The sequence below is a fragment of the Numenius arquata genome, chromosome 19 (assembly GCF_964106895.1).
Source record: "Numenius arquata chromosome 19, bNumArq3.hap1.1, whole genome shotgun sequence".
Classification (NCBI taxonomy): Eukaryota; Metazoa; Chordata; class Aves; order Charadriiformes; family Scolopacidae; genus Numenius; species Numenius arquata.
In genome coordinates, this window is record NC_133594.1 from 6,993,106 (window position 1) to 7,017,705 (window position 24,600).

The following is a 24,600-nucleotide window of genomic DNA, read 5'->3' on the forward strand; positions in this document are numbered from 1 at the left end:
TCCCGTCGGGGGTGGGGGCTCGGCCGCTGGAATCGGGGCCGCCCCTCTGCTTCCCCACCTTCCTCTGAACTTCGCGGTTCTCCAGCAAGAGCCCGCCGAGCGGCTGCACCCCGCGGGTACCAGGCTGTGTGTCCCCCCGCCTCACCCCCGGCAGGAGCATCCCGGGACGGGGAAGGGGTTAACGGCGGGGGCGGAGGGCCCGCACCGCCCGGCCCGGCCCGGCCCGGCCCTTCCCGCCCCTACTTAAGGCGGCGGCGGTGGCGGGGCGGCTCCGTGCGATGGCGGCTCCGCGCCGGCCGAGCGGCGGGGGGCTGCGGCGGGCCCCGCAGGACGGGCGGCTGGAGGAGATCAACAAGGTGGGGCTGGGGCCGCCTTCCCCCCCACCCCCTTCGTTCCCCACCGGACCCGACCTCTGCGGGGGCGGCCCCGCGGGGAGCGGGCGGAGGGCTCCGAGGGGCGGGATGGGGATGGGGGCGGCCGCGGCGGGGCTGACCCGCCGCCCGGTGGGGATCGGGGCTGGGGTGGAGGAGAGGGGGGAGAAGGTAGGGTCAGGTGGAGCTGCCCCCCTGCTTGTCTCTGCCCCCCTCCGAGGGGAAGGCGGGTGGAGGAGGCAGGCGGTGACTCTGGGGGGGAGGCTGCTCTGCATCCCCTTTGCCCGTGGGGTTGCTTCCCCCCCCAGGCGGCTCGTCCTCCTTCAGCGCCCCGCAGCCCGGGCAGGTCCCGGGGCTGTGGATGCTCAGTGGCCGGCTGCCACGAACGGCCCGTGGGGAACGTGGTCCAGCAAGAGCAGGAGCTATTGTTCTCCTGGAGGGCATCGAGCTCCACTCTGCCTTACCCGAGTGCTTCAGCCTCTTCTTCCAGGAGCATGGAGTGTCTGCTGCTAAGGAGACCTGAATGAAGCCTTTCTAGTTTTTAATTGTAGTAGTTGAATGGGAAGTCCAGGGTGGTTGGATGTCTTGCAAGCCTTCGGCAGGGGGGATGGCAGCTCCTGGATTAGTGCAAAGTACGCTGGGCTTTGTGCCCTTCATGCCAGGGTCAGGCAAGGTCCTCTCGCTGGAGCTGCGGGCTTGCCCCGTCCCTTGCTTGGCATGGCCTGTGGGGGCAGCTCTGTTGGCATCCTTCCCGGCCAAAGGCAGTTCTGAGGGTGGAAAGAAGGTTTTAACCTTGAAATAATCAACCATGGGATTTCTAGGTGTGTTTGGTGGTCACTTGCAGATACAGCCAGAGGCACCTTGGTGTTACAGGTGGAGAAATCAAAGAGCTGCGCAAGATGAGAGCCTGTAGGAGATGGTCGTCTTGCCTTTCCCTTGCATCGACTGGGCAGTAAAAAGTGCCAATATATTCTTCCAGGCAGGGGTGAGGTAGCAGAGGTGAGGTTTATGTAGGTCACTGGAGAGGGAATTACGTGATTAGAAACCAGGTGGTGCTGGGGAATGAGAGTGGAAAAAGAGGTGCTGTGGAATAAGGTGTAGAATGAGAAGACTTGGCTTAAAAAGGACCCTTTGAAACCTGCCATGGAGGCGCATAGGTGGGTCTAAAGTGTCCCCCACAGCCAAGGCAATGTTGACCCTTGGGTTGGGGAGGAAGGGAGTGTTGTACCTATTGCTGCAGCTTCTGCAGAGTTGTCTCCAGCATCACTCGGGCACAGGATGGATACGTGATCCTTCAGCTGGTTGGAGCTGTGGACACTGCTGAGGTGCCAGTGCTGTGCCCTAGTGCTGGGAGCTGTTCTTCCTCCCCTACAGGGGAGAGGCTCCCATCTCTCCCCTAAGTAGCCATCACTTCTGGCAGGCTTTTTCTCTGGGTGAGGTTTGGTTGATAAAAATGAAACGAGCTACATCCTGCTAATGGAGGTGGAAGCTGCTTGTTCGTGTTCTTGCTGCCCTGTGGGCTGGCTCAGTGCTGGGAGAAGGGATTTGAGCAGTTAGAAATCAAGCCGCAGATTGCACGGGTAGCGGCTGCCCACGGATCCTGAGCAGCCGTTGCGCTGTAGCAGCTCTGGGCAGCAAACCCAGTGCTGCTGCGCTTCTATTCCTCCACCAGCTCTGCACGGTGATGGTGGGGGAGTTTGCTGTGAGAGGGCACGCAGTGAAGTGGCTCATGCTTCCCTCTGACACGCAGCTGATACTTAAACCTGGGCTGATACTGTGACCGGAGCCAGGGAGGGGGTTTCCCAAGCCCTGAAGAGTCCCAGGGCTGCAAAGCAGTAAAGTGCTTCTGATAAAACCTATCAGGCCAAATTCCTATCAGACTTAATCTCATTGTCTCATCCTAACAATTAGGTCCCTCCCAGCCCTGTTTTCCTGGCTGGTTTCTACCCCAGAGCTCTCAATGGGATAAGGGTCTTTGGCAGGCAGTGTCCTGAGTGCACACGTGCTGCTGAAGGACAGCTGAGTCCTACCATTGAATTCTCTCTTCCAGCCTGAAATGCTCCTCTGGGATCCCCTCTTGGCCGCTCCCCTCATTCTGGGGAACGGCAATCACATTGTTCAGCCTCGTGCATCAAGGTGGCAAGTCTAATCCAGCGCAGATTAGTTTCAACCTAGTTTTACCCTCTAATGCGCTGGGCTGTGGGGAAGGAATTCTTGCTGCCGGAGAGCAGGTGCCTGATTGTCCATCCAGGGCAGGCACGAGCATCCCTCAGCCCCTTCCCAGACCATCTATGCAGGGAGGCTGGAGTTAGGCACCTAAACAGCCCGGTGAGAGCTTGGCCTGCTAGCTGGAGCTGCCTTTTTTGGGGAGCAAGGAAGGATTTGGCTTTGCTCACGTTGTCTTGCAGGTAGCTGGGACTCGCGGGGCTGAATTTATTGGCTTAGAAAAGTCTCTCTGCCCAAGAAAGGCTGTTCAGGGCAGGAGCGGGGGAGAGGCTGGGGCTTATTAAGCAGTTCTTATTAATAGAACATGCCCCTTCAAATGGGAGCTTTAGCAAAGGACTCTAAGAGGAACTTCAGCCACTCAGGCTGAGTCTGAGTCACTGGCCCTGGGGACTGAATTCCTGTGCACCATTGTGAGTGTTTGCCTTATCGCAGTCACAGCCGGGCTTGCATACAATGTGGAGGGTGGAATGCCTTTGAAATGTGCCCCCCTGTTGCTTCCTTCAGTCTGGAGCAGAGCTGTGACACTGGTGGGTTGTCCAGCTCCCCTCCAGTTGAAATGCAAGGGGACTGGATGGTGGGGGCGTGTGTGTGCACAGCATCACCCACCCTGCACCCCTGGACGCACGTCCCTTAGCCACCCTGTATGTATGTAGCATTTGGTCTTCACCATTTCTGTGCTGCTTCTTGTTTCTGGAGAAATACAGCACTCTGCTTTCACATCCCCTGTCCTGTTGGTAGGAGGAAGCTGCCTGCTCTTCCTGCAGCACAGGAATGAAGCTGTGACTCGGTGGTAGGAGATGCCCCAGCCCTGTTTTGGTTCTCGCTAATGTTCGACAAGTTCCTTCTACGGCAGCTCTTCAGTGGCAATGGCAGTAGGTAACACTACTCTGTTCTCTGGTGACTTCTGCTGCTGCCTGAGCCCAGGTCTCAAAGCTGAATTGGGCCCTTTGTGTTGTGCTGGCAAACGATACCCCTGGGTAGAAATAACTGAGATAAATGAAATTGAGTTGGCAAAGGAGAGCGAAAGAAGGAACTGGGAACATTGCTTTTCACCACAGTTCTCAATTTGAGTTGGTGTCCATGGTGATAAGGGAAGTCCATGTCACGCTGGTTTAGTGGGCATGGTCTTGGGTGTCCCATCTGGAGTTTGTGAGATGGGAGGAGGGGATGACAGTCACTTCTGTCTTAGTGGGCTTCCTCCAAAACCTTAATTCAGCTACACAGAAAGGACTCGCCCAAGCGGTGGCTAACTGGCAGTGAAGGTTTGAGGCACTTGGACTCCTTGGGCAGGTCCAGGCTCCCCTGTCTTGGTGAGGAAGGAGGGAGCCACTGCAGGCGCATGGGCTGGAGGGGACCAGAGGATGTGCTGCATTGTTAGGGTGGCAGGCAGTGACTGGGCATGAAAGGCTGGGGCTGGGTAGGGGGAGGCAGAAATCAGGCATCGGCTTGGGGCTGCAGTGCTGCCAGAGCTGGCCCAGCAGCTGGACTGGCACAGCTCATCACACCTGGGGATAGCTGGTTTGTCTTCCTTCTAGAAGAAATGAGAAGATGCTCTGGAGGCTGAGGGCATTTGGGTTACTGATGGCTGTGTGGACCTCCTGCAGTCCTGATGCCCTAGTGCCTGCAGGTGGGGCTCCTGTGGGAGATGTGCTCTCAATCACAAGTGATGCTGCCCCAGTACTACCAGTTCCAGAGATCCTATTCTCTTGGTGACCTACTCCGGCCTTCCTTGTGAGCGTGGACAACAGTGGTGAGGAACACACGCCTCAGCCCTCCATCCACTCTAAACCCTAGAGGGGTTTTTATCCTGGACAGGCCGTGCACAGGCTGTGCAGATGTTAATGATTTCTACGCCGAAGAATGTGGTGTTGTTGCTGAACACAGACCAAGCCATTAAGCTGTGCTGGGCTCGCTGGAGCTGGGCGGAGTGGGAGGGCAGAGACAGGAGCGAGACCCTGCCGCTCGCAGCTGCGGGGGGGGGACGTTGCTGGCAGGGCATAGCGGTGGAGCTGGCTGGGCAAGCTGTGGTCTGTTCTCTCAGGTACCTGAAGGTTTTTGAGGTGGGGCTAGGGATGAGTGACCAGAACTGACCTGGGATTTCCTTTCCAGCCCGAGCAGGACAGGGGGAGAATGGATAGAGAGTTTGAGAGAGTGGGAGCCCTGTTTCTTCCCCCTGCCTATCCTTTCTTGGGTGCCTGATGTTCTGAAATCTTTCCCTGTTCTATTTGCCAGCCCTCAGAGTTATCCAAGAGTTTGAAATCTCCAAGATCAGAGTGCTTTCTGCAAGGAATGGGAGCCCTTGCTGGGAATAGGTGCCTGATCCATGTGCTGTGTGTGCTTAAGCAGAGATGAGGGGAGCTGAAGGCTTGGCTGAGCAAGAAGAGGGGGGTTTCATGCAGTTATTCCAAAGGCACATGGGGTCCAGTCCTCCCTCAGGCTGTTGGTTTCCTCCCTTAAGCTGTTGGTTGTAAACCTGAGACACCAGAGGCATTCCCCTTGCACTGGAATGTTAATGACAAGGTGTGGAGGGATTCAACCCATTTTCAAGTCTCCTGGTGCTGTTGCTCAGATGTGGTTCTCTGGGAATTGCATAGGTCTTCTGGGTGATGTTGCATTCGTACGTGCCCTCTAGGTGTTTTCCTTGATATCTTTAACCTTGGGGATACTTTTTTCTTTTTTTTTTTTTTCTTTAGGAATTTCTCTGTGATCCAAAGTTCAGCGATGAAGAAGATCTGGAGACGAAATTGGCAGTGTTCAAAGGTGAGAACTGGAGGGCTTCCCTGTCCTTTCAGCCCGACTCTTAGCTCTGAACAGATTCTTTTCCTCAGCATTTGGATCTTACCAGCCTGAGATTCTCAGCCAAATAGAAGTGACTGAGCTGGGAGGGATGCCTCCCCCTTGCTTGTGGGACTTTGTGAAACTCCTCAGAGAGGTGGTTTTCCCACACAAGCCTTTGTGCTTCCCCCTCTTGCAGGGCAGGGACGTGTCACCCTGCAGACATTCTGCCTGGAGGCTGCTATTACTGCAAAACCTGCTGCGTGGGCAAAACCCAGGGGAGCAGCAAGGGAGGACAGTTTCTGTCTAGATACCTAGACGAGCCAGCTGGTACAATGGGCGAAGCAGTAGCTGAATTCTTTTTTTTTCAGGGAGGAGGAGGACAACTTCCCACAGAGCAGAGGTCTCAGCTGCTTCCTGAAGAACTTGGGGACTTTCTCTCCCCAAAAGATTCTTCAGTCTGATCTGGTCCTTCCCAAGCCCCCTAGTGTGAGAAGAAACGCGTTACTGCTGTTGCTAGTCCTGGCCAAAGCCTAACTCCAGTGGGTCAGCAGATCTTAGGGCTTAGGTTTGGCCCATGTGCTGGGATGGGGGACAGAGAAAAAGCCTGGGGTCCTCTGCAGCTTGTCCCCAAAGTGGTTACAGGACAAGATTTGGCAGGGCTGTTCTTTCTTTCCAAGCAGTGGCTGAAGGCGGTTGAGAAAACATGCCTTCTGCGTCACGGTGCCCTCAAGGTTTGGCCTCAGCCTGGCTCTAACCAAATAAAGCCTGACCTTGCTTCCATTTCGGGCATTGTCTGCTATGTCCCTTTTGAATTTTGGCTTTGCATCCAATCCAGCATGGAAGAAGCCGGCTGGGGTTTTGCGGTGCCTTACCCTGCTGGCCACAGAGGAGCCTCCTGTGCTCCCCGTCCTTTTTCTGTTGCCTTTTGTGAGGCTTTGGCTTTTGGCTGCAGCCCCGCATTATTTTTCCCGTCACAATCGGGGCTCTTCAAACATTGCGACTGTAGGTCACAGGCGCAGAATTCCCTGTAACGAGAGCCTTTGGCATCTCCTCCTGCTGCCTCGTGAGTTTGCCTCCGTGGCCTGTCCCACTCTCCAACGCCTCCTCTGGCTCCTCCAACAATCAGTTCATTGTGTGATGATGGGGGGAGCGTTTCTTCTCTGCCATCCTTCCCGCTGTCCTCCCCAGCCGGGCCTGGGGAGCCCCCGTGCAGTGTTTGTGTAAATGCATTTGTGAGGGGAGGGACCACGGGTGGTTTTGCCCCACCAAATCCCTGCAGCTGGGATGGGAGGGAGAGATGAATGTGTGAGCTGAGGCTCAGAGCACGGTGATGTAAAGCTGCCTCTGTTCTCTGCGCGTTTGGCTAAGCGTCAGCTGAGAAGAAAAGAAAACGTGCTGGGCACGGACACAGCAGAGCAGGGTGTGTGTCCCTGAGCACATGCTGAGGTGCCTGACCCCTGCCCAAGGGGGTGGTGGTTCATTTGCACAAAGTCTTTACAGATGGGCAGAGTGTGGGGAGAGCCAGTTCCACATCAAGCATGACTTTGGCCCCTAAACACACATGTGACAGCCCCAAATTCATCTAGGATCGGTTGCTTGAAGGGAGACATTTATTCCTGCCTGAAGCATGAACAGCTTCAGCTTGTACCTGCTGCTCCTGTAGGTCCATCCTGGTCAGCTCATGATGGTCGTAATCCACCAGCTGAGACCCAGGTGAAGACATGCCAAGCCATTCCTCTGCCTCCTGCCTGGAGCTGCCCATCAGTCCAGTTAACCCAGCACCTTCCTCCAGAAGCACAGGTCCTGGGAAGGCTCCGATGTGTGAAATATCCCCTCTTCCCTTTGGCTCCTTAAATTAGCCTGCCACTTCTCTGTTCACGCTCATCTGCTTGCCGGTGTCCCGGGAGCAGAGGCAAAAGGTCTTTTCCCTTGGGGGAAAGGAGCAGCCTGGGAGCTCTCACTTATTTTGAGTCCTCCGAGGCTGTTCTGGGGAGTGAGTGGTAACTGCAGGGCAAGTGGAGATTTCTCCAGCTCAGCGTGGATGGATGGTGGCAGCAGGCATCTTGCTCTTCTCATTTAGCAGAACTTGAGATGATGGGGGCCCCCCTGCGGCGCTAGGAGCTGTATTGTCTGTAAGACAGACAAATCCTTGCCTGAAGAGCTTAAAGTCTAAATAGGGAAGAGCTAGCAAGGGAGGGGGGGTGAGGAGTAGGAAGCACACAGGTATGCCATTCCAAAGGTCAGAAGCAGCATAGGACTGAAATCCTGATTTTTTTCTAAATCAAATCAGTGTTCTGTCTGTTGCAGCATGTGAGCTTTTATCTTGCAAAGCAAACCAGACCTTCTTGAGCAGGCTCTTACCTTTCTTTGAGGATGCTGGAGTTGCCTGATTGAGCAATGTTTGAGAGCAGGCTGAAAGGGCAAACAACCTGCTCCGGCATAACTGCTCCTGGGCATGTACTTGGCTTCACCCTCTTGATGTGGTCCTTGAGCATCTCTGCTGGCAGGTGCCGCTCTGGGTGCGCAGCACGGCGTTGGGAGGACCGTAGAGTCTGTCCCTTGCTATTGGAGTCAAGTACGTCATTTAATCCCCCTCCTAATCCGATCAAGCTTCATCTTGGGAGCGCTCAGGGGTTTGTTTTCCTTGCTACTCCTTCTGGGAGGCTGTTCCAGAGCTTTGTTTTTCTGGCTGGAAACCTTTTAACGCTACTCACAGCGAGCTGATACCTTGTTCTCATGCCAGTGTTTTCCTTCAGCTTAAATGAAAAGCAGCCACAATTAAAGAGCACTTAACTCTAGAGCCCTGGAATTGAGATAAGAGTGCTAAAAACAGGTCTTGAGATGGTCTCCCTCTCTGAACTGTTTGTGTTCAGCACTATAGCAATAGTTACAGCATTAGGGGATAACCTAATCTTTTATTTCATCGCTCTAAGCAGGCAGCACTCCAAAGCCCCACACACCCCCTGCTCTAGCGTCCTGCTAACTTGCTTCTGTGTCTTTTCCAGAGAAGTACATGGAGTTTGACCTGAACAACCAAGGCGAGATTGGTGAGTGACTCAGGGATGCTGGTGTGGGGCTGGAAGAGCGAGCAACTGCCTGCCGAGGCGGTGTCTGATGCTATATCTGCTGCTTCCCTCTGCACTCCTGCTGCTGGGGAGGAAAACCCATGGGCTGCTCCTGTCTCCAGCCTTGCCTGGCTCTTGATCCCCAGCCAGGCGCTTCCTGGGCTCTCCAGCTCCTGCCTCTCAGCTTTCTCAGTCTCTCCTCACCTGCTTTAAGATCTGAGCTCTTCTCAGTCCTGTTCTCTTCCCGACTCTCTGCTTAGCTCCTCCACTTCTTTCTGCTCTAAATGCTTTTTCTTTTTTTTCTTTCTCCCTGTTTCTCCACTGAGGCTGCTTTCTCAATCCTCAGCATTTCCAGAGCTGGGAAGCTGCAGGGCTTGGACAATCTGGGGTTTTTCCTGGCTTGAGGCAGAAGCTGTATAAACCCATGAGTGCTTCTAGTGCAGAGAAGCTCTTTGCTTTGCTGGGAGGGGAGCGGAGAGCAGCAGGGGACTCGGGTGTGAGTCTGGCTCAGCTGAGCAGCCCTGGTTTGGGCCCAGAAAGGACAGGTTACGTAAAGATCCAGCCTTCTCCAGGCCCGAAGTGGAATCACTCTCATGCTGCACTCTTCCAGGAGGCTGCTGCCTCACTCCCCTCCTCCACCGGTCCTCCAGCCGAAGTAAAGCCTGTGGGGAGCTGGAAGGGGCCTGACTCAGGGCTGCACTGCCTTTTCCGGGAGGGAAGGGGCCGCAGGTCTCAGCAGGCAGCAGAGCAATGGAAGGAAATGGCCTGTGGCGATGGGCAGGGGCACCCGCTCCCCACAGACTGTTTGTCTCCAGCTTTAACCCCGGTGTTGCTTTCCTCCTCCCAGTCTTTGTGATTCTTGGCACCACGCTCTGAGCTAGAGAGCAGTGTCCCCACGTGTCTCTGGAGCGCGTGGAGAGTTGTCCCTCTTCTGTGTGTCTGGTGCTTTTATCTTGAGCTGCACAAATGATGCTCTGCACTGGGCAGCACAGCAGCAGGTTGTACTGGGAGGCTTCTCTTGGCTTTCAGCAATGGCTTAGTGCTGTCAGTCTCCGGGTCTGCAGGTGAGGTGATCTGAGATGGGAGCTCATGCCTGTGTTCTTGGGGTTGGTCTGTGCTCAGCCAACCTCTCAACAGCACCAATTGCCTTGCTCTTGCAGATTTGATGTCTGTCAAAAGGATGATGGAGAAGATGGGGGCCCCGAAGACCCACCTAGAACTGAAGAAGATGATCTCTGAGGTGACAGGAGGGGTTAGCGAGACCATCTCGTACCAGGACTTTGTCAACGTCATGCTTGGGAAACGCTCTGCTGTGCTTAAACTGTGAGTGTCCCTGGGTGGGAGCTGGGGAGATGGAGGACCTGAGCTGGTGTCATGTTGGGGGAGCCGGGGGCAGGGGGCAGAAGCTGTTCTGCCTGGTGGAGGTGGAGCTGTGGAGGCTTGGTGTTTGTGGAGGGGAGACGAGGATCTTTGTGAAGGGGGAGTTTGCAGAGAGACATGAGAGGGTGTATAAGTTTGTCTGGGCTGAGCAGTGGAGAGTGCTGGCAGCGGAGCTGCCTGCTGTGTGTTAGCACAGGCTTCCTCCCACGTGCTCTGAGCGGAGCGATTCTCTCCCTTTCCCTGAGGGTGTGCAGGCACTCGGCACTGCGGGGCTTCCTCCCGTCTCTTCCCTGTGGCTCCTGCTGGCTTTGGGGACACAGGCTTCCTCTGTGAATGGTGGCAGGACTTGAGCAGTAAATGATGGTCCTGCCAACACCAGTTGGCTGGCTCCTGTTTCCCGCAGGATGCTCCCTCACTGCCTGATTTCGGAGAGATGGGCAGTAGATGGAGACGGGACGCATGCTTGAAACAGCTGGCTTGTGCCGGGAGAGGTTTTCTGCAGTACAGGCTGCCAGCACTAGCCTCCCACGGCCCCCTCTGCCCTCTCGACAGGGCTCTGAAAGTCCTGCTGTAACAAATGGCTTCTGAACACTTGCTTGGCTCCATCTCCACCCCATTGAAGCCTGGCTTTTCCTTTCACAGCCACAGAGGCTGCCCTTGCTTTTGTGTCTGTAACCACCATGAATAGGAGCGGCTCCTCTTCATCCCCCCCTACCCCTTTTTGAAGGCAGCTTTAGAAGCACAGCCAGCTTCCAGGGCAGGTTGGGGGAAAGATCTTGCTCCCACCTCTCACGTGGTCCCTCTAAGCTGGTATGTGCTTGCTGGCGATGAGTCTCACCTCTCCCCACTGGGTGCTCTCTGTCTGCCTGTTGGGATGCTCCTCTTCCAGGCACACACAGACTTCTAACATCCCTGCTCCTCCTTTCTTTCTCCATGGAAGCAGGCTGAGCCTGCAGCCTGTCCCGTATCTTCCATCCTTCCTCCCAACTGCAGCAGCTTTCACAGATGGGTCCCTTCTCTTGCTAACAGACACCCCATTGTCTGTTGGACTCTTTAGAGCAGGAGCAGAAATGTAAAACTCGTCCTAAGAGCGGTGCAGTCCTTTGATCCAGCGTGGCAGCTGGCATTCCCCGCGTAGCTGCAGTCCTCAGGGAGGAAGACAGTGCTGGTGGTTGCAAAATGCTTGGGATTCCTCTAGCCAGTGCTTTGCTCCTTGTCTCTGCCCTCTTCACTGGCTGTAGTTGCTGTTGCTTGCTTGATGTTGGCTTTTGACTGTGCTGCTCTGTGGTTATGTGCAAGGTGGGCCAGGGAAGGTATTTGCTCTTGCGCATCAGGAGCACTTGGCATGCAGTGTGTGCCCAGGGGATTTCGGAAGTGGCCGTCTAAATAAAACGTGCTAATCCTCTGGGCTCTGAGAGGAAAACCACTTTGGGAACCCACTCCTGGAAGCTGCTGGAAAAGCAGAGCTGCTGCCAGGCTGGCAGCACTGCCCTCTCTTGGCTTTCCCTCTGTTAACTGTCAGGTGCCCTTTGCATAGAAAGCAGATGCTATTTTTCAGCCAATAAGATAATTCTCTCCCCCCAATGATGGGTAAAAATGCAACCTGCATTTCTCATTGCTATTATCTGTTTTATTTTGCAGGGTCATGATGTTTGAAGGAAAAGCCAATGAAAGCAACCCAAAGCCTTCTGGTCCACCTCCAGAGAGAGACATAGCCAGCCTCCCTTGAAGAGGACGGGCTGAAACGTTGGCACTGTTTGCTTTGCTGGTCTGTAACAGAGGTGACCTGTGCTTTGTTACTCTTTACTGTGGACAGTCCTAGTTTTCAACTAACCTGCCTTAGAGGAACAGCAAGGGAAGCTGGAGACACCCAGCTCGTGTCTTTCTGCTGCATCCCTTAGCCAACTTGATTTGTTAGACAGAAGCTGTAGCACCAAGTGTAATGTGAGACCAAAAAAAAAAAAAAAAAAATATCCTGTGATTTTACTCTTTCCTCTGCCCTTCCTGCATCTCTCAGACAAGGAGCTACTTTCCTCCCAGCGTGTGGATTCAGAGCTGTGCTTGTCACGACAGGTTCCTAAAGGGCCTTGCTGCCAGACATTGGGCACTCCTCTGGCAAAGGCCCTGACAGCAGCTTCATGGGTGCAAAAGAAATAAGTGCCTTCTCTGCTCCGCCACGCTTCCTGACTTTGGACTAGTTCTTTCCCTCCTGACCTCACCAAAACACGAGTCAGGCTCCCACCTCTGTGGCCGACTCGCCTGCTAGGTGAATGTGTGAAGGTGTGTGGCCACCAGAGGTGTGCGTGGCCACCAGAGGTCTGCCTGCAGGGCCTTTAAGCTTGGAGGTGGGCATGGCTGACCACAGGCACAGCTTCTGCCCTCTCCATGGGTTCATCCTGCAGCCAAATCTCGGTGGGTCCAATACCAAAGTGAGGATGATTAAAGCTGCCTTAGCGGCCCCCTTCCTGAGAAATGTCTACTTCGAGCCCATCAGGGGGCCAACCTCTGAATGGGCGGTTGTCTTTCCTGCCCATCAAGTGTAGGAACGACCCTGCTGTTTTGTCTGTGCAGCCCCCCGGGAAGGTCTAGGGGAAATTCAACCTTCAGGTGAAAGGAAGCTGGGTGACTAAACTGTGAGCCCTGCCAGAGCAGTTGCAGATGAGGATCTGTCCTCACGCCACTGCTCTGTCCCTCTGATTTGTGCAGACCTCCCTGCACGTGTTTCAGCTTGGTCCTTTGGGCCATCAAGTGCATTTCCCTGATGGATGAGCCCTCAAGTCTGCAAAATAAGAACGGCTGTAAGTGTGGAGTACGAGCTGGGATCCAGATGTAGCTGGGACTGTGCTATCTGCACTCTGGTTACTGCGGGGATTCTTGCTCTCTACACAATTTCTGGAATCCAGATGTTTGCTCTTTGCCCTTTCCCTGCTCTTTTCTTAAATGTTCTTGGCAGCTTTTAACTTTTTTTTAAATCATGGTTTAATAAATAAATTTTTTAAAGGAAATACAGATGATTAACTCTACTAGGCTGATTGTTCCTGCCAAAGGCTGCACTTTTAAATAATAAAAAAAAAAAAAAACCCAAAAAAACAACATTCTGACTACTGTTTGCATGAAAACCAAAACTGTAATGGAGAGGAAAAATTATAAGCAAAAGCAGTACTAGTCTACTTTAAGGACTGAAAATAAATCTTCTGAAGCTACACTGTTGCCAGTGTATGATTGGTTGTAGATTAAGTGAGCTGGTCTCCAAGTCTGTTAATATAAACCCTTAAATAGATCCTGGAGATAGCTTTGGACTGCCTTGATCTGATCTTTATCTGTAATAACTGACCGAATGCCATGGAGTTTGTGTTATGAAATGCAGAGGCCGCCTCCTGAAAGCTGTCTTTTTTTCCTGACTTACTGAAAGAAAGCAGGTGGCGGTGCTTGTTTTAAGGAATAACTTGTTTATCAAGAGCAGGCACTTGTAATGCTTCTCTTGAAGGAGGTTGGTTGGGTGTTTTTTTTTTTTTTTAACCTCTTTGCTCGTGAAGCAATTGCCTGAGGTTCTTGTCTGATATATCAAAATGGAGACCAGGCTCTCTCGGGGAATGACTGGGTATGCTTTTTCCGTGTGTTCCTCAAAAGGACAGAATTGCCCTTAGATCAGAGCCCTGTGTCTGCCTTCTGCTGCCTGTTAGTCTCTGGGAATGCACCTGCTTTTCTGGGCTGTGCATGTTAAAGCTGTTGTTCAGTTAGAAAATAAAGGGAGCGCATTACATGAGGGGAAACTTGGACGTGGTTTGCCACAGTTCAGGTGACTGCCCAAAGCCATCACTGCTTTTGGGGCTGTGGAAGTCCTTGTCCTTCTGGTCCTGCAAAAGACAAACACAACCTGCTGGAGCTGGAAACAGCCTTTCTCAACGTGTCCTTGTCCCAACAGGGCTAAGTGCTAAGGTGATGCACCCTCTGTGCTGGCACTTGGAGGTGGGGCTGAATCCCTGAATTTGCGGCAGGAGGGAACAAGGGAAGAGGAGGAGAGGCTGAGGGGGCTGGGGGGAGACCTTATTGCTCTCTACAGCCACCTGAAAGGAGTTGTAGAGAGGCAGCGGTTGCTCTCTTTTCCCAGGTAACAGGCAATAGAATAAGAAGAAATGGCCTCAAGTTGTGACAGGGGAGGTTCAGATTGCATATTAGGAAAAATTTTTACACTGAAAGGGTTATTAAGCATTGAAATGGGCTGTCCAGGGCAGTGGGTTGAGGCACCATCCCTGGAGGTATTCAAAAAACAGGTTGACATAGTGCTTAGTGACATGGTTTAGTGATGTTTTTTTATCAGTTAGGCTGATGGTTGGACTAGATGATCTTAAAGGCCCTTTCCAACCTGGACAATCCTATTCTATGAAATCCAGGTCCTGCTGGCACCGAGAAAACACACGCTGCTTTTGTGTGGCCCTGGAGTACAGTAAGGCTGTCCCTGCTCACAGAACATCCTCGTTTCAGCCCACCAACATGTAGTTGGAGGCCCTGAGCACTGGACCCAGTGCTCCCACTGCAGCCCGTGCTGAGGGAGTGGGGTTTGCTTGGAGCTGCAGTGACACTGGACCTCTGCTGTGGAGACAGCATCGAAGCGCCTCACCGAGGGGCTGATGGACAGGGTGGAACGGGGGCCTGCCAGCCCCCACCATCGCACAGCAGGGAGAGCTGGCTTGCCGGCAGCCACGGCCCATCCCCAGCGGGGTCTCTCCCCTCAGGGTCTCCGGGGGCAGCCCCATAGGGCTGGATCTCCTCCAGGCCGGAAAAGCTGTGGCCTGCAGCACCCACCGCGGCCGGGTCAGGTCCCACCTCAGAACATATGGAAAAAAAGGGTTTATTAAACACAGCCGGTTGCTCAGCCCCGCCGTGAGATGCAGCCGTTTATCCCTCAGTCCCCGGTCCCCGCCTTGCCGCCGCTCGGCTCCAGCGGGGCCCGCGGGAGGACTCAGGCCGCCACGGAGCACCGAGAGCAGGGGCTAGAGCGGCCCCCGCCGGAAGCGGAAGTGAGCGCACTGGCGGGCGCGCGGGGGTTTCCCGGCTGTGCGCAGGGCGGCGGGGACCGCGGGCCTCGGGGCTGCCGGCGCCGCCATGGGGGACGATATGGACGTGATCCCGGAGCGGGAGATGAAGGTGAGGGGCGAGGGGAGAGCGGGCGGACTGTGAGGGGCCAGCCTGCGGTGGTGGGGGTTGGCCTCGGGCGGTGGGGGAGTTTTGACAGGCGGTTTGGCTCGGGTCGGGGGTGTTGGTTTGGGCCTTGAGGGGGGCGGCAGGCCGTGGTGGGGGCTCGACTTGGGCCGTGAGGGGAACGGGGCTTGGGGAGGGCTTGGCCTGGGCTGTGGGGGGGTGGTAGGCTATGGGGGGAACTTGGCTTGGGCCGTGGGGCCGACAGTCAGGTGTGGGGTGGTGGTGTGGGCTCGGGTCATGGTGGGGGCCTTTTGAGGCATCCGTACAGGGCTTCTGAAGCACCTGTAGACTTTTCAGCACTCTGGTACAAGCCTGTGGAGTGGAAGAGGGAGAGCCTGGCATGGCCTGTGGTGGAGATCGGTCTTGTTAATGCTTGGAGGGAAGAGAGGCAGAATATGAGAGTTGGAGGAACCTTATTTTTGGGACTCCTGTCAACATGCCTTGTGCTGGGAATCTCGTGCTTTTGGCAACAATATGTGTGGTTGTTTCCTGTTGGATGGTGTAGACTGGAGTCTTACTGTGTGGTGCTAGCCTAGGCCATTGCTGTGTCTCCCTGAGTGTTATTGCGAGGCTGTATAAGCAGGAACGTGGAGGGACAGATTCCTGAAGCCCATCTGAATCTTTGTGCAGCTGCTTTCTGTGCAGGCACTGTCAAAACCAAGGGAGTTGGGCTGTTTGTTTTGCAGAAGTCTTTGACTTCGTGCAGCCTCCTCAGGTTGCAGGAATGTACTTACTCAGTGTGTTGGCAATAATTTGGAAATAAAACGCGGGTGCTTCATTTGAGTTTCTGGCATTAGATCCAGTGCTCTGTTCAGTAATTTGCACCTTGGGAAGAGAGACTCATTCCTAAGGGGAACCTCAGGTTTTGCATGGCAATAGTGCAACTGCTGTTTCTTAATTCAGTTTGTGTTTTTTGCAGTTTTTCTCTCTCACACTGTTCCTCCTTTTCTTCCTCCTTTTACAAAAGGACAATGTAAATTATGAGAGAAACAGGCAAAGAAATAAGTCTGATTATGTAAAGTAATTACTGGGGCTGGGTGGAAGGAATAACCATATCTGTTCTGTTTGTCGTAAATTACAATAGCAAAGAAAGATGCATCTAAGCAGATGTATCCTTTGTAGCTTTGTGGCAACAAGTTTTGTTCAATCGTTGTACCTCTGCCTTATTCCCTTTTCTTTCTTTCTTCTGTATCTGTTGACTAATTTTGGTATGTTTCTGAGAAAGTTAGATGTTCCGGACACATTCAGCTCCTCAGGTTTTATAACCATAGGCACTGGGCAGAGGAGAGACTCAGCTAATGGAAAAAATGTGGTTTGATCTCAGTCTTTCGGAGATGAGACAGAAAATGTGATGGGATGGCCGGTGACAATGTGGGTGTGCTCTCTGCCTTGGCAGGTGTTTTGCAGCTCTTGTGGAAAGGCTTTTCAACTTACCATCTTAGAGAAACCGAAGTAAACTATTCCTCTTTGCCAGTATATGTACAGCTACTTCCCAACTCTCTTACAACAGGACTTTCAGTTCAGAGCACTGAAGAAGGTCCGCATCTTTGATGCTCCAGATGATCTTCCCAAAGAGCGCTCCAGTCTCCTTGCAGTCTCTAACAAATACGGGCTCGTCTTTGCTGGTGGAGGAACCAGCCTGCAGATCTTCCACACCAGAAATCTTCTCATGCAAAACCAGCTGGGAGAAGATCCCAATAAAATCGGTAAGGCACACTTACGTGTCATGGTCTTTGCAGAGACAGCTTTATATGGGTTTTTATGATATGGAGCTCTTGGCTTCTGACAGAGTCCTTGTTATGCTCTTTCGTGCATTTGAAATTACCACGTTTTCTTATGTGAGAAGGCAGGAACAATATTTGCTGTACCTTTAGCTGAAATGGAGTTGGGAACATGTCATCAGGACGCTCTGTGCTAGCTTCTGTTCAGGCGTCATTCAGGTTTGGTCACCTGTGTCCACTGTCCAGTGAGGGTGATTTTTCCTGCTCCTCTCCTTGCAGCTACACACTGTTTTGGTAGCCAGTCTTTGAGCTGTGAACCTGTGCTTGTGTCAGGGATGTGTGTGAAAGGAGGGACAGTCTCTCGCACTGAGTTATCCACTCTAAGCGACTGTTCTGCAAGGGAGAAGGCAGTCACTATTCCGCCACCTAAGTGCAAAATGGTTTTCCTTCTCCCATTGTCCTTAGAAACTGTACCTGAGGTAGTCATGTGCATGCATAAGTAAAACCAAAAATCTGTCCACTTATTTTTCCTCTAGGTTACTGAGGAATGAAAGTGGAATTTTCTTAGGAATCTGGCAACTCTAGAGACTGTATTGATAGAGATGAAGGAGGTTGCTGTCACTCAGTTTTTCTGTGTCAGCTTTGACAGCTGCTGTTAATAGGACTAGTGATTTTTGCATAAACTCACTCTAACGGTATTGTTTTACAAGAACAGTTCTCACTATTTAAATTTGTCCCCTTCGTTTCCTTTTGTGTTTTAAGTGGAGAACGTTCAGAGTACTTTAGTTCCCATGAAGTTTCCTGTGCAACACCTGGCTCTAAGCTGTGATAATCTCACACTGTCTGTCTGTATGATGTCCAGTGAGATCGGTTCCTTCATTGGCTTTTTTGACGTCCGCACATTTTTAAATCAGGTAAAGCATATGCAAAGAGTTCTTTTAAATTCTTTTTCAAGTTACAGCTGGAGGAGAGGCATGCCTTGGGTGGAGTTTTGTGTCTCATTGTGGGAGGTGTCTTGCAAAGGATTTGTTCAGTAAAGTCAAAATCTGCTTATTTTTATCAGTCATTTATTTATAGGAGGGTCAAAACAGCTTTGGATTATGACTTCGGGAGAACTTGGGTTTGTGCTCAGCTTCAACTCTCTCGTGTATTTGTCTTTCCTAAAAGGCAAAACAGCAGAAACGTGCATTTGCTTATCACAAACTGGCGAAGGACTCGGGCAGCGCAGCAACGGTCAATGACCTGAAGTGGAACCCCACTAGTCCTGCCATGGTGGCCATCTGCCTGTCCGATGGCAGCATCTCTGTCCTGCAGGTCACGGACTCTGTGAAAGTGTATGCCACGCTGCCTTCCTCTGTAGCTGTCACATCTGGTGAGTGGCAGCCTCATGATAAGAGTCATCATCTGTTGGTTTTTGATCTGTGCAGTCTTGCTTTGTCTGTGACTGGATGACTCCCTGTTTGTTTAGTTGAGATCATGTTTCTTTGCAGGGGAAAAATATGGGGTTTTAAATTTATCGGTCCTGCTTTTGTGGGGCCTTGTAACTCTCCAGTTCCTTAGCGCTAATGAAATTCTCTTTTTTGCTTAGTATGTTGGAGCCCGAAGGGAAAACAACTGGCAGTAGGGAGGCAAAATGGCACCGTGGTGCAATATCTGCCTGTAAGTATTGTTGCTAGTAAGGCTTTCTGTCTGTTTGGTAGTTTGCAATATGCTTCATTATCTCTGCATCACAAACTACAGAATTTGGTCAAGTGATGCACAGTGTGAGCCACATGAAACTGCCCAAGTGCTTCAGTAATATTAAAGTGTCTTAGACCAATGCTGGGTTTAGTTTAGGGTTTGCACCTGCCACTTAAATATCATTTCAGAGTGGCACATGATGAGTATTAAAGGGTGGGTGAGTTGCTCTAAACCACTTCTCTGGGCTTTCTGCAAAACTTGCAATTGGGTTTGTTTGGAGTCTTTTTCTTTGTATTTAAGAGTGGTTTTATTTGCAGAGTCTGCAGGAGAAGAAAGTAATCCCTTGTCCTCCCTTTTATGACTCTGACAATCCTGTTAAAGGTACATCTTTTTATTTCTTTTTAACTTGTTTACTCTTGTAAAATGTCTTTCCTCATTCCTCCTCATGTTGTTTATAGTTATAGCAGCTCTATACTATGCTGGTTACGTAATTACAGTGTGATTTTTAATTATGTGTAAAAAAATAGTTACATACTTTAGCTCTGGGTTGTGTAGAAAAATCAACAGTCAGCCAGAGTCCTTGTCTATTTCTAGAATATTTTAAATATGAGTTTTAAAAACTGTTTTTTGCTCACCAATGTGATAGACAGTACTGTCACAAGTAATGTCCCTTCAGCATGAAGATTTCTGGATATAAACACCATTCTCATATTCTGCGTGAGTTTCATCTTGTCATTTTGACTCTTCAATGAAATGTCAAAGAAGAAGTTTTTCTGCTTTTCTAAACTTACATTTGGATATGCCAGAGCATCATCCATGTTTGGAAACACTGGTGGTGTTTTGCCTGTGATATGGTCAAGCAAATCAAACCAAATCATTTGGTTTGTGTTTGAAATTTCCAGGATGAAATAGTTTTCCCCCTAATAACACTGCTGTTCTGCAGACAGATCACTGAAATTCTTTATCTTGGTAGTTTAGAAGTTAGTGATTCCTTATTTGCTTGTTTGTAGTTTAATTTTATGTGCTGTGCACAGTTAATATCAAAGATACAAGGAAGTATCATTCTGAAGTGTTTCTGACTGGAGGTATTTGTTCCCTTCTCTTTCAGTTTTGGATGTGCTGTGGATTGGCACGTATGTCTTTACCATTGTATATGCAGCGGCTGATGGGACGCTGGAAACACCTCCAGAAGTGGTCATAGCCATATTGCCTGTAAGTGCCGGCAAGTCACGATGACAGAAATGTTTGTTGCTTATTTTTGACTAGTTTATTACAATGGCAAGTTGCTTGTATTATTCACTTTGACATCATGTGGAATTCGAGTTTGGTACTACTGAAAATCATAGTTTTGGGGTTGGGGGAGATTGAGTGGAGGAAGCAGCATCTGCTTGAAAACAGATGAGTAACCTGTTCTCTGCCAAGAGATTATGATGTGAAGACTTTCAGCCTCTGAAGTAAACACTTGGGAAGAAGACCTTACTTGATGTGGAGTCCTGATACATTTTTCTTTGTTTAGGTTAGGGAGGTTTTTAGGCCTAATGGTAGCTCTTATTTAGTATCAGGTTATTTATTGCTGGGGGTGTGTGATATCTAAATTCCCTGGTATCCTCTTTCTTGTCCCTTTATCTTTTGGAGGAGGGTTTTGGTTTGTTTGCTTTGTTCTTTGTTTTTCAAGTAGTCTCATGATGCCTCTTCTCTCTTGAAGTATGTGGCAATTGTTGCTGTACCCTGATGTAGTCAGATTTCTGCATTGGGAGGTAAATTAGCAATGTTGGCCTTACAGAAAAAGGAAGAGAAGCGACCAGAGAAGTTTGTGAATTTCATGGAGCCTTGCTATGGGAGCTGCACGGAGAGACAGCATCATTACTTCCTCAACTATGTTGAGGAATGGTAAGTGCCAGGAATCATGGCAAAGTCTTTCTCTTGTTATTCATGTCTGAGCGATCAATGCTCTCCATGTATTGTGTTCCTCCCTTTTGTAAACTATAAAATACCTAAATGTGAGACAAATGAAATTGTCATTTTGAAAATGCTTTGCTTAAGTACAGCTAATTTCTCCTGCATGATATATCTCCATGCCAACATACTCATTTGTCTGGTGAGAATACATATTACCGTTTAAAATCTGTCATAACAATTTCCCTTGAGATTCTAAGTCATAGGTTGGGTAAAGCGTGACCTTTTGTCTCGCTTAATTGTGTATCTGTGTGAAGAAGCTGCTCCTGACTTTCCAGCTACCTGACTTGGGCCATCATTATTTATGATGATACGGTGGCTGTCAAATCACTGGTTGGCAAAGGGTTTCAGCCCCTGGTGACTAGTTTTAAATTAGAGAAGTTCTACAGTGACCTGGTGACTAGTTTTAAATTAGAAGTTCTACAGTGATGTAGCAGGTCATGTTTCCCTCCTCTTGAGAGGAAAAGTCAGTTTGATATTGTTACAGGTGTATTCCTAGTTACCAGTTTGTATAGATGATAATGAATTGTGGAGCTGGGGACCTGCTGTGAATTGTCATGTTGGTTTTAACCTATTTGTGTCCATGCTTACAGGGATCTAGTTCTGGCAGCTTCAGCAGCTTCCACAGAAGTCAGCATTCTTGCCAGGCAAGGGGATCAGGTAATATTTTTGTTCCTGTTGCATTTGTGCATATGTGTCTCTTTCTCAAAAATCTAAGCAAGCATGACCAATGTAAGGCCTGGAGTACAATGAGATGGTATATTTTTAAAAAACACCCCAAAACCAAACCAAACCCCTCTCTTTTTTACATCTTAAGTGTGCAGAATCTTAAGATAAACATAATTCTTAGGCGAACAAGAGATCCGAGTGACACAAAAGAGAAAGGATAATCAGAAACACAGTATGTTGTGAACCAAGTGCCCTAAGTCTATTTTTCATGATTCACTTGGCTATCTCAAAATTTGGTCAAGCTCACTATAATGAAGTGATTCATGTGAGGTCATCAGTTGAAGTTAAACATTAAAACTATCTGACCTTAAGTCTGACATGCAGTGATGTGTGAGAAGTCACACACACATCTGTGAAGGACCCTGATACTTCTGGCACTTGTTAATCTGTCAAATTTAAGAGGATGCTCTCTAGCTTTTTTATAGTCTTATCTTTCAACTGTAGTAGGCTAGAGTTCTGAAGAAGACTGATCACAGGAAAGCAGTAGTAAAAATAATGATCTTACTTTTTGCAGAACTGGGAATCATGGGTTTTGGAAGACTCCAGCAGGGCAGAACTTCCTGTGACAGATAAAAGTGATGACACTCTGCCTGTTGGCGTTGCTGTGGACTACACCAGTAACATGCCGATCCCTATCAGTAAGTCTTGTTAGTCTTTCTTGTGGAATAGTCCAATAATAGCAATATATGGGATATTTTTGAGGGGCAGCCTGGTTCTCAGGGTTCTAGATCGTTCTGAAAGGGACACCGACACAGGGGATCCGTCCTGTCTTTTTATACCAAGCCCACAGCACATGTGGGCTTACTTCTGTGTAAGGATTCAAATGGGAAAGTGTTAAATACAGTTCTTCCTCAAAGCTTTCAGCAGCCTGGGATACTACACAGACATGGCAAACAAAGCACCTGAGTTATGTCTATGTTTCACAGAGCCAGGATAGCAGTGAGTTTAAAGGAGTCCTATTCTAACACCGGGGATTTCAGACTGCCTGTGAGGTTTTCTTTATTCTTGTAGCTTATGTCGTTTTGCAGAGCTGTTGTGTACGAAGTACATTTGCACTGATCTAACGGAAAAGTGGGTTAGTTTCAAAGCCAGAAAAAGCAAAGATCATCGAGGTGAATGCGTAGGTTTTAATTCTACATTAAAGCACAGGGCCCGTACTGACTGAACCCTGCTGTGCTCTACATCCAGCTAGTTGCATTATTGCTGTACCTTCTGTGCTGCCTGAAGGCTCTTCAAAGCACCTTGTCAGAGACAGAAGCTGAAGATATATCTGAGCTATTGTGTTGTATCTTAGTGAATTCTGAAAACTCTCCCTTGAAACCCAGAGACAGATTGAAATAGAGATGCCTTCAGGCAGAGTGGAAGGTACTGCAGTCAAGGGTTACTGAAGAGCACAGGAGGGTGCCGATTAACTGAGAACTTTACCTGAATGAAAACCTACAGAAGGGAATTGAGGTCAAACTTTGTACTTGAATGTAAAATTGAATTTGAAGCATTTTCTCTGTTAATCTGTACAGTTATTGGATTAAGGAATCTGTCAGGACTGCTTTTTTTTAAGCCCAGGTTGTGCTGCCTTAGAGTTTTTAGAAAAATTTTTGGAGAAGCTTTTTGGTAACACGTTGTCTGTGTTCTCACAGAGGGCAATCAGCTTGGTTTTGGCTGCACATTAATTGGCTTTGCAGTTCACAGCGAATTTGGATTGCAAAAAAACCTCATTTGTCCTGGAGCTTATTCCCATGTGGAAGCTGCCCTTACTAGTGTGCTTTTCCTGAGGAACCAAACATGACTATCTACTGCGCTGCCTGACAAAGCACCATCATTATAGCAGATTTTTCCTGCGTCCTAGATTTGTTGCGATTTTTTTTTTTTACTTAATTAAGCACGGTTAAGCCATTACAAATTATTTTTTTTTTTAGAAATATAGTAGGGAGTGGTTTGGGGCCTTTAACTCTGCTGAGAATATTTGAACTGAAGCAGACTCTAGGCTCAAAGCTGTAGCTGCACAAAATTCAAGTAATTTATATCAGAAGTTCAGATCATCGGGATGTTTGTTTGATGTTGGCTTTCTTTAAAGTTAAAAAGCTTCCTATCTAGCCATTCTCTTTCGTACTGTATGTGTATGAATGTTAATGATGTGACAGGACCCAATGGAATGTGGGGATTGCTGAAAGGCAGAGGATTGAAGGAGGGAGCAGTTTATAGGTGAAGAAAAAGGACTGCTTCAGAATATGAAAAAGCTTGGCACAGGAATTCACGGGTGAAAGTTGGGCTTTGTCATTCAGGAGATGACATTTGATTGTCAAAATAACCCTTCATCTATGAATTTATGAAACATGAAGTCAGAAATAGGAAGGAATAAAGAAGGAAAAAAGAGAATTAGGCATTCATGGATAAGCAAGGGAACAAAGATGCCAGTGAAAGCAAGAAGGGGGAAATGTAAGAAATATTGTGCTGAGCAAGTCACACGAAGGTGCCAGCGCCAGCAGGAACAGAGCAGGAGACTTTGGCTGCAGGACTGACGTATGTGGTCTCTGACAGGTGATGAGAAGACCCTTCCTCCGGCTCCCGTTCTGATCTTGCTCTCTACGGATGGTGTGCTCTGCCCGTTTTACATGATCAACCAAAACCCGGGGGTCAGATCACTTATCGTCACCCCAGAGCCGTTGCTGTTAGTAGGGGAGAGAGTTCCAAAATCAGCAGGTAAGTACTTCAGTGGATTCAGGAAAAATATGCGTTTGTGGATCTTTCTTTATCTTCATCTGCGAGTTTGGTATTCACACATGTATGTGGTCACAGAAAATAATTATTTTTTTTCTTTATAATGATAATGGGGAGCAGTTCTTGAGTGTTTGCTGCCAGGACTGTTCTCTGTCTTGTACACATCAGTGTGAAATTATCTAGTCCTGTTCGTTATGCAGGATCTCAAGCACTTTGCAAACTGCACTTGGACTCTACTGTGCAATCACCCTGTGGGGAATGGGGCCAAAGCAATTTTAGGAGGCCCTTTGCCCAGATTTGGGGTGTATGACTGGAACTGCTGCAGAGAGGTGATGATTTTCCTCCCTATGTTTTTGCCACATGAGGCCATGATATGAACTAAGGTGTTTGGCTGCAGCAAAAGCTTATTTAAACAATAGCTTTCTGCAGCAATGTGAAAACGCTGTTAGTGGGTGAAGAGTAGTAGTTTTATCTGAGGTATAGATGTGTTGCCCTATGAGGTGTGAAGTAGGCAGTTTCCTGTGCTGGAGTAGGCAGGTAAAATGATTGTTTTGCTTCTCTGCATGCATCAATGATAATTAGAAACCCACCATTTTCTTCCCTAACCCCAAATTTGCTTTTCCTTTCCCAAACAGAATGCTTCTGTTTGGCAGCCTGCCTCTCTGTAGCACCGGCTGACTTGTTTGCTGGCAGCCTGTTTTATTTGAGATGGCAGGAACCTGATGAAAATCAATGGAGAAAGGAGAAAGGTGAAGCCTTTTCCCAGGAAATTCC

At 49.8% G+C, this 24,600-nt stretch overlaps 2 protein-coding genes across 3 annotated transcripts in view; both read left to right on the forward strand.

The window, feature by feature from the left end:
- Nucleotides 1–276: 276 nt before the first annotated feature.
- Nucleotides 277–13,022, forward strand: AIF1L (allograft inflammatory factor 1 like). Its single transcript, XM_074161092.1, has 5 exons — nucleotides 277–356; nucleotides 5,291–5,357; nucleotides 8,381–8,422; nucleotides 9,601–9,763; nucleotides 11,462–13,022. Exons 1-5 carry the CDS (start codon nucleotides 279–281, stop codon nucleotides 11,547–11,549), a joined length of 438 nt encoding a protein of 145 aa, XP_074017193.1. The 5' UTR covers nucleotides 277–278; the 3' UTR covers nucleotides 11,550–13,022.
- Nucleotides 13,023–14,926: 1,904 nt separating this feature from the next.
- The window catches only part of NUP214 (nucleoporin 214), a 43,652-nt gene continuing 33,978 nt past the window's right edge, over nucleotides 14,927–24,600 (forward strand). For both annotated transcript variants that reach the window (XM_074161082.1, XM_074161083.1), the window contains exons 1-11: nucleotides 14,927–14,968; nucleotides 16,533–16,728; nucleotides 17,506–17,657; nucleotides 17,911–18,115; nucleotides 18,332–18,402; nucleotides 18,741–18,804; nucleotides 19,532–19,635; nucleotides 20,207–20,313; nucleotides 20,973–21,039; nucleotides 21,623–21,746; nucleotides 23,647–23,808. In XM_074161082.1, coding sequence (XP_074017183.1) covers nucleotides 14,927–14,968; nucleotides 16,533–16,728; nucleotides 17,506–17,657; nucleotides 17,911–18,115; nucleotides 18,332–18,402; nucleotides 18,741–18,804; nucleotides 19,532–19,635; nucleotides 20,207–20,313; nucleotides 20,973–21,039; nucleotides 21,623–21,746; nucleotides 23,647–23,808 — 1,294 coding nt within the window. The remainder of the gene's footprint in view (nucleotides 14,969–16,532; nucleotides 16,729–17,505; nucleotides 17,658–17,910; nucleotides 18,116–18,331; nucleotides 18,403–18,740; nucleotides 18,805–19,531; nucleotides 19,636–20,206; nucleotides 20,314–20,972; nucleotides 21,040–21,622; nucleotides 21,747–23,646; nucleotides 23,809–24,600) is intronic.

Bases quoted from the DNA above. Each gene is read 5' to 3' on its own strand.
- AIF1L (XM_074161092.1), top strand. From the start codon at position 279: ATGGCGGCTCCGCGCCGGCCGAGCGGCGGGGGGCTGCGGCGGGCCCCG. The intron at 8,423-9,600 runs GTGAGTGACTCA...TTGCTCTTGCAG, and splicing joins GAACAACCAAGGCGAGATTG to ATTTGATGTCTGTCAAAAGG. The intron at 9,764-11,461 runs GTGAGTGTCCCT...TTTATTTTGCAG, and splicing joins CGCTCTGCTGTGCTTAAACT to GGTCATGATGTTTGAAGGAA.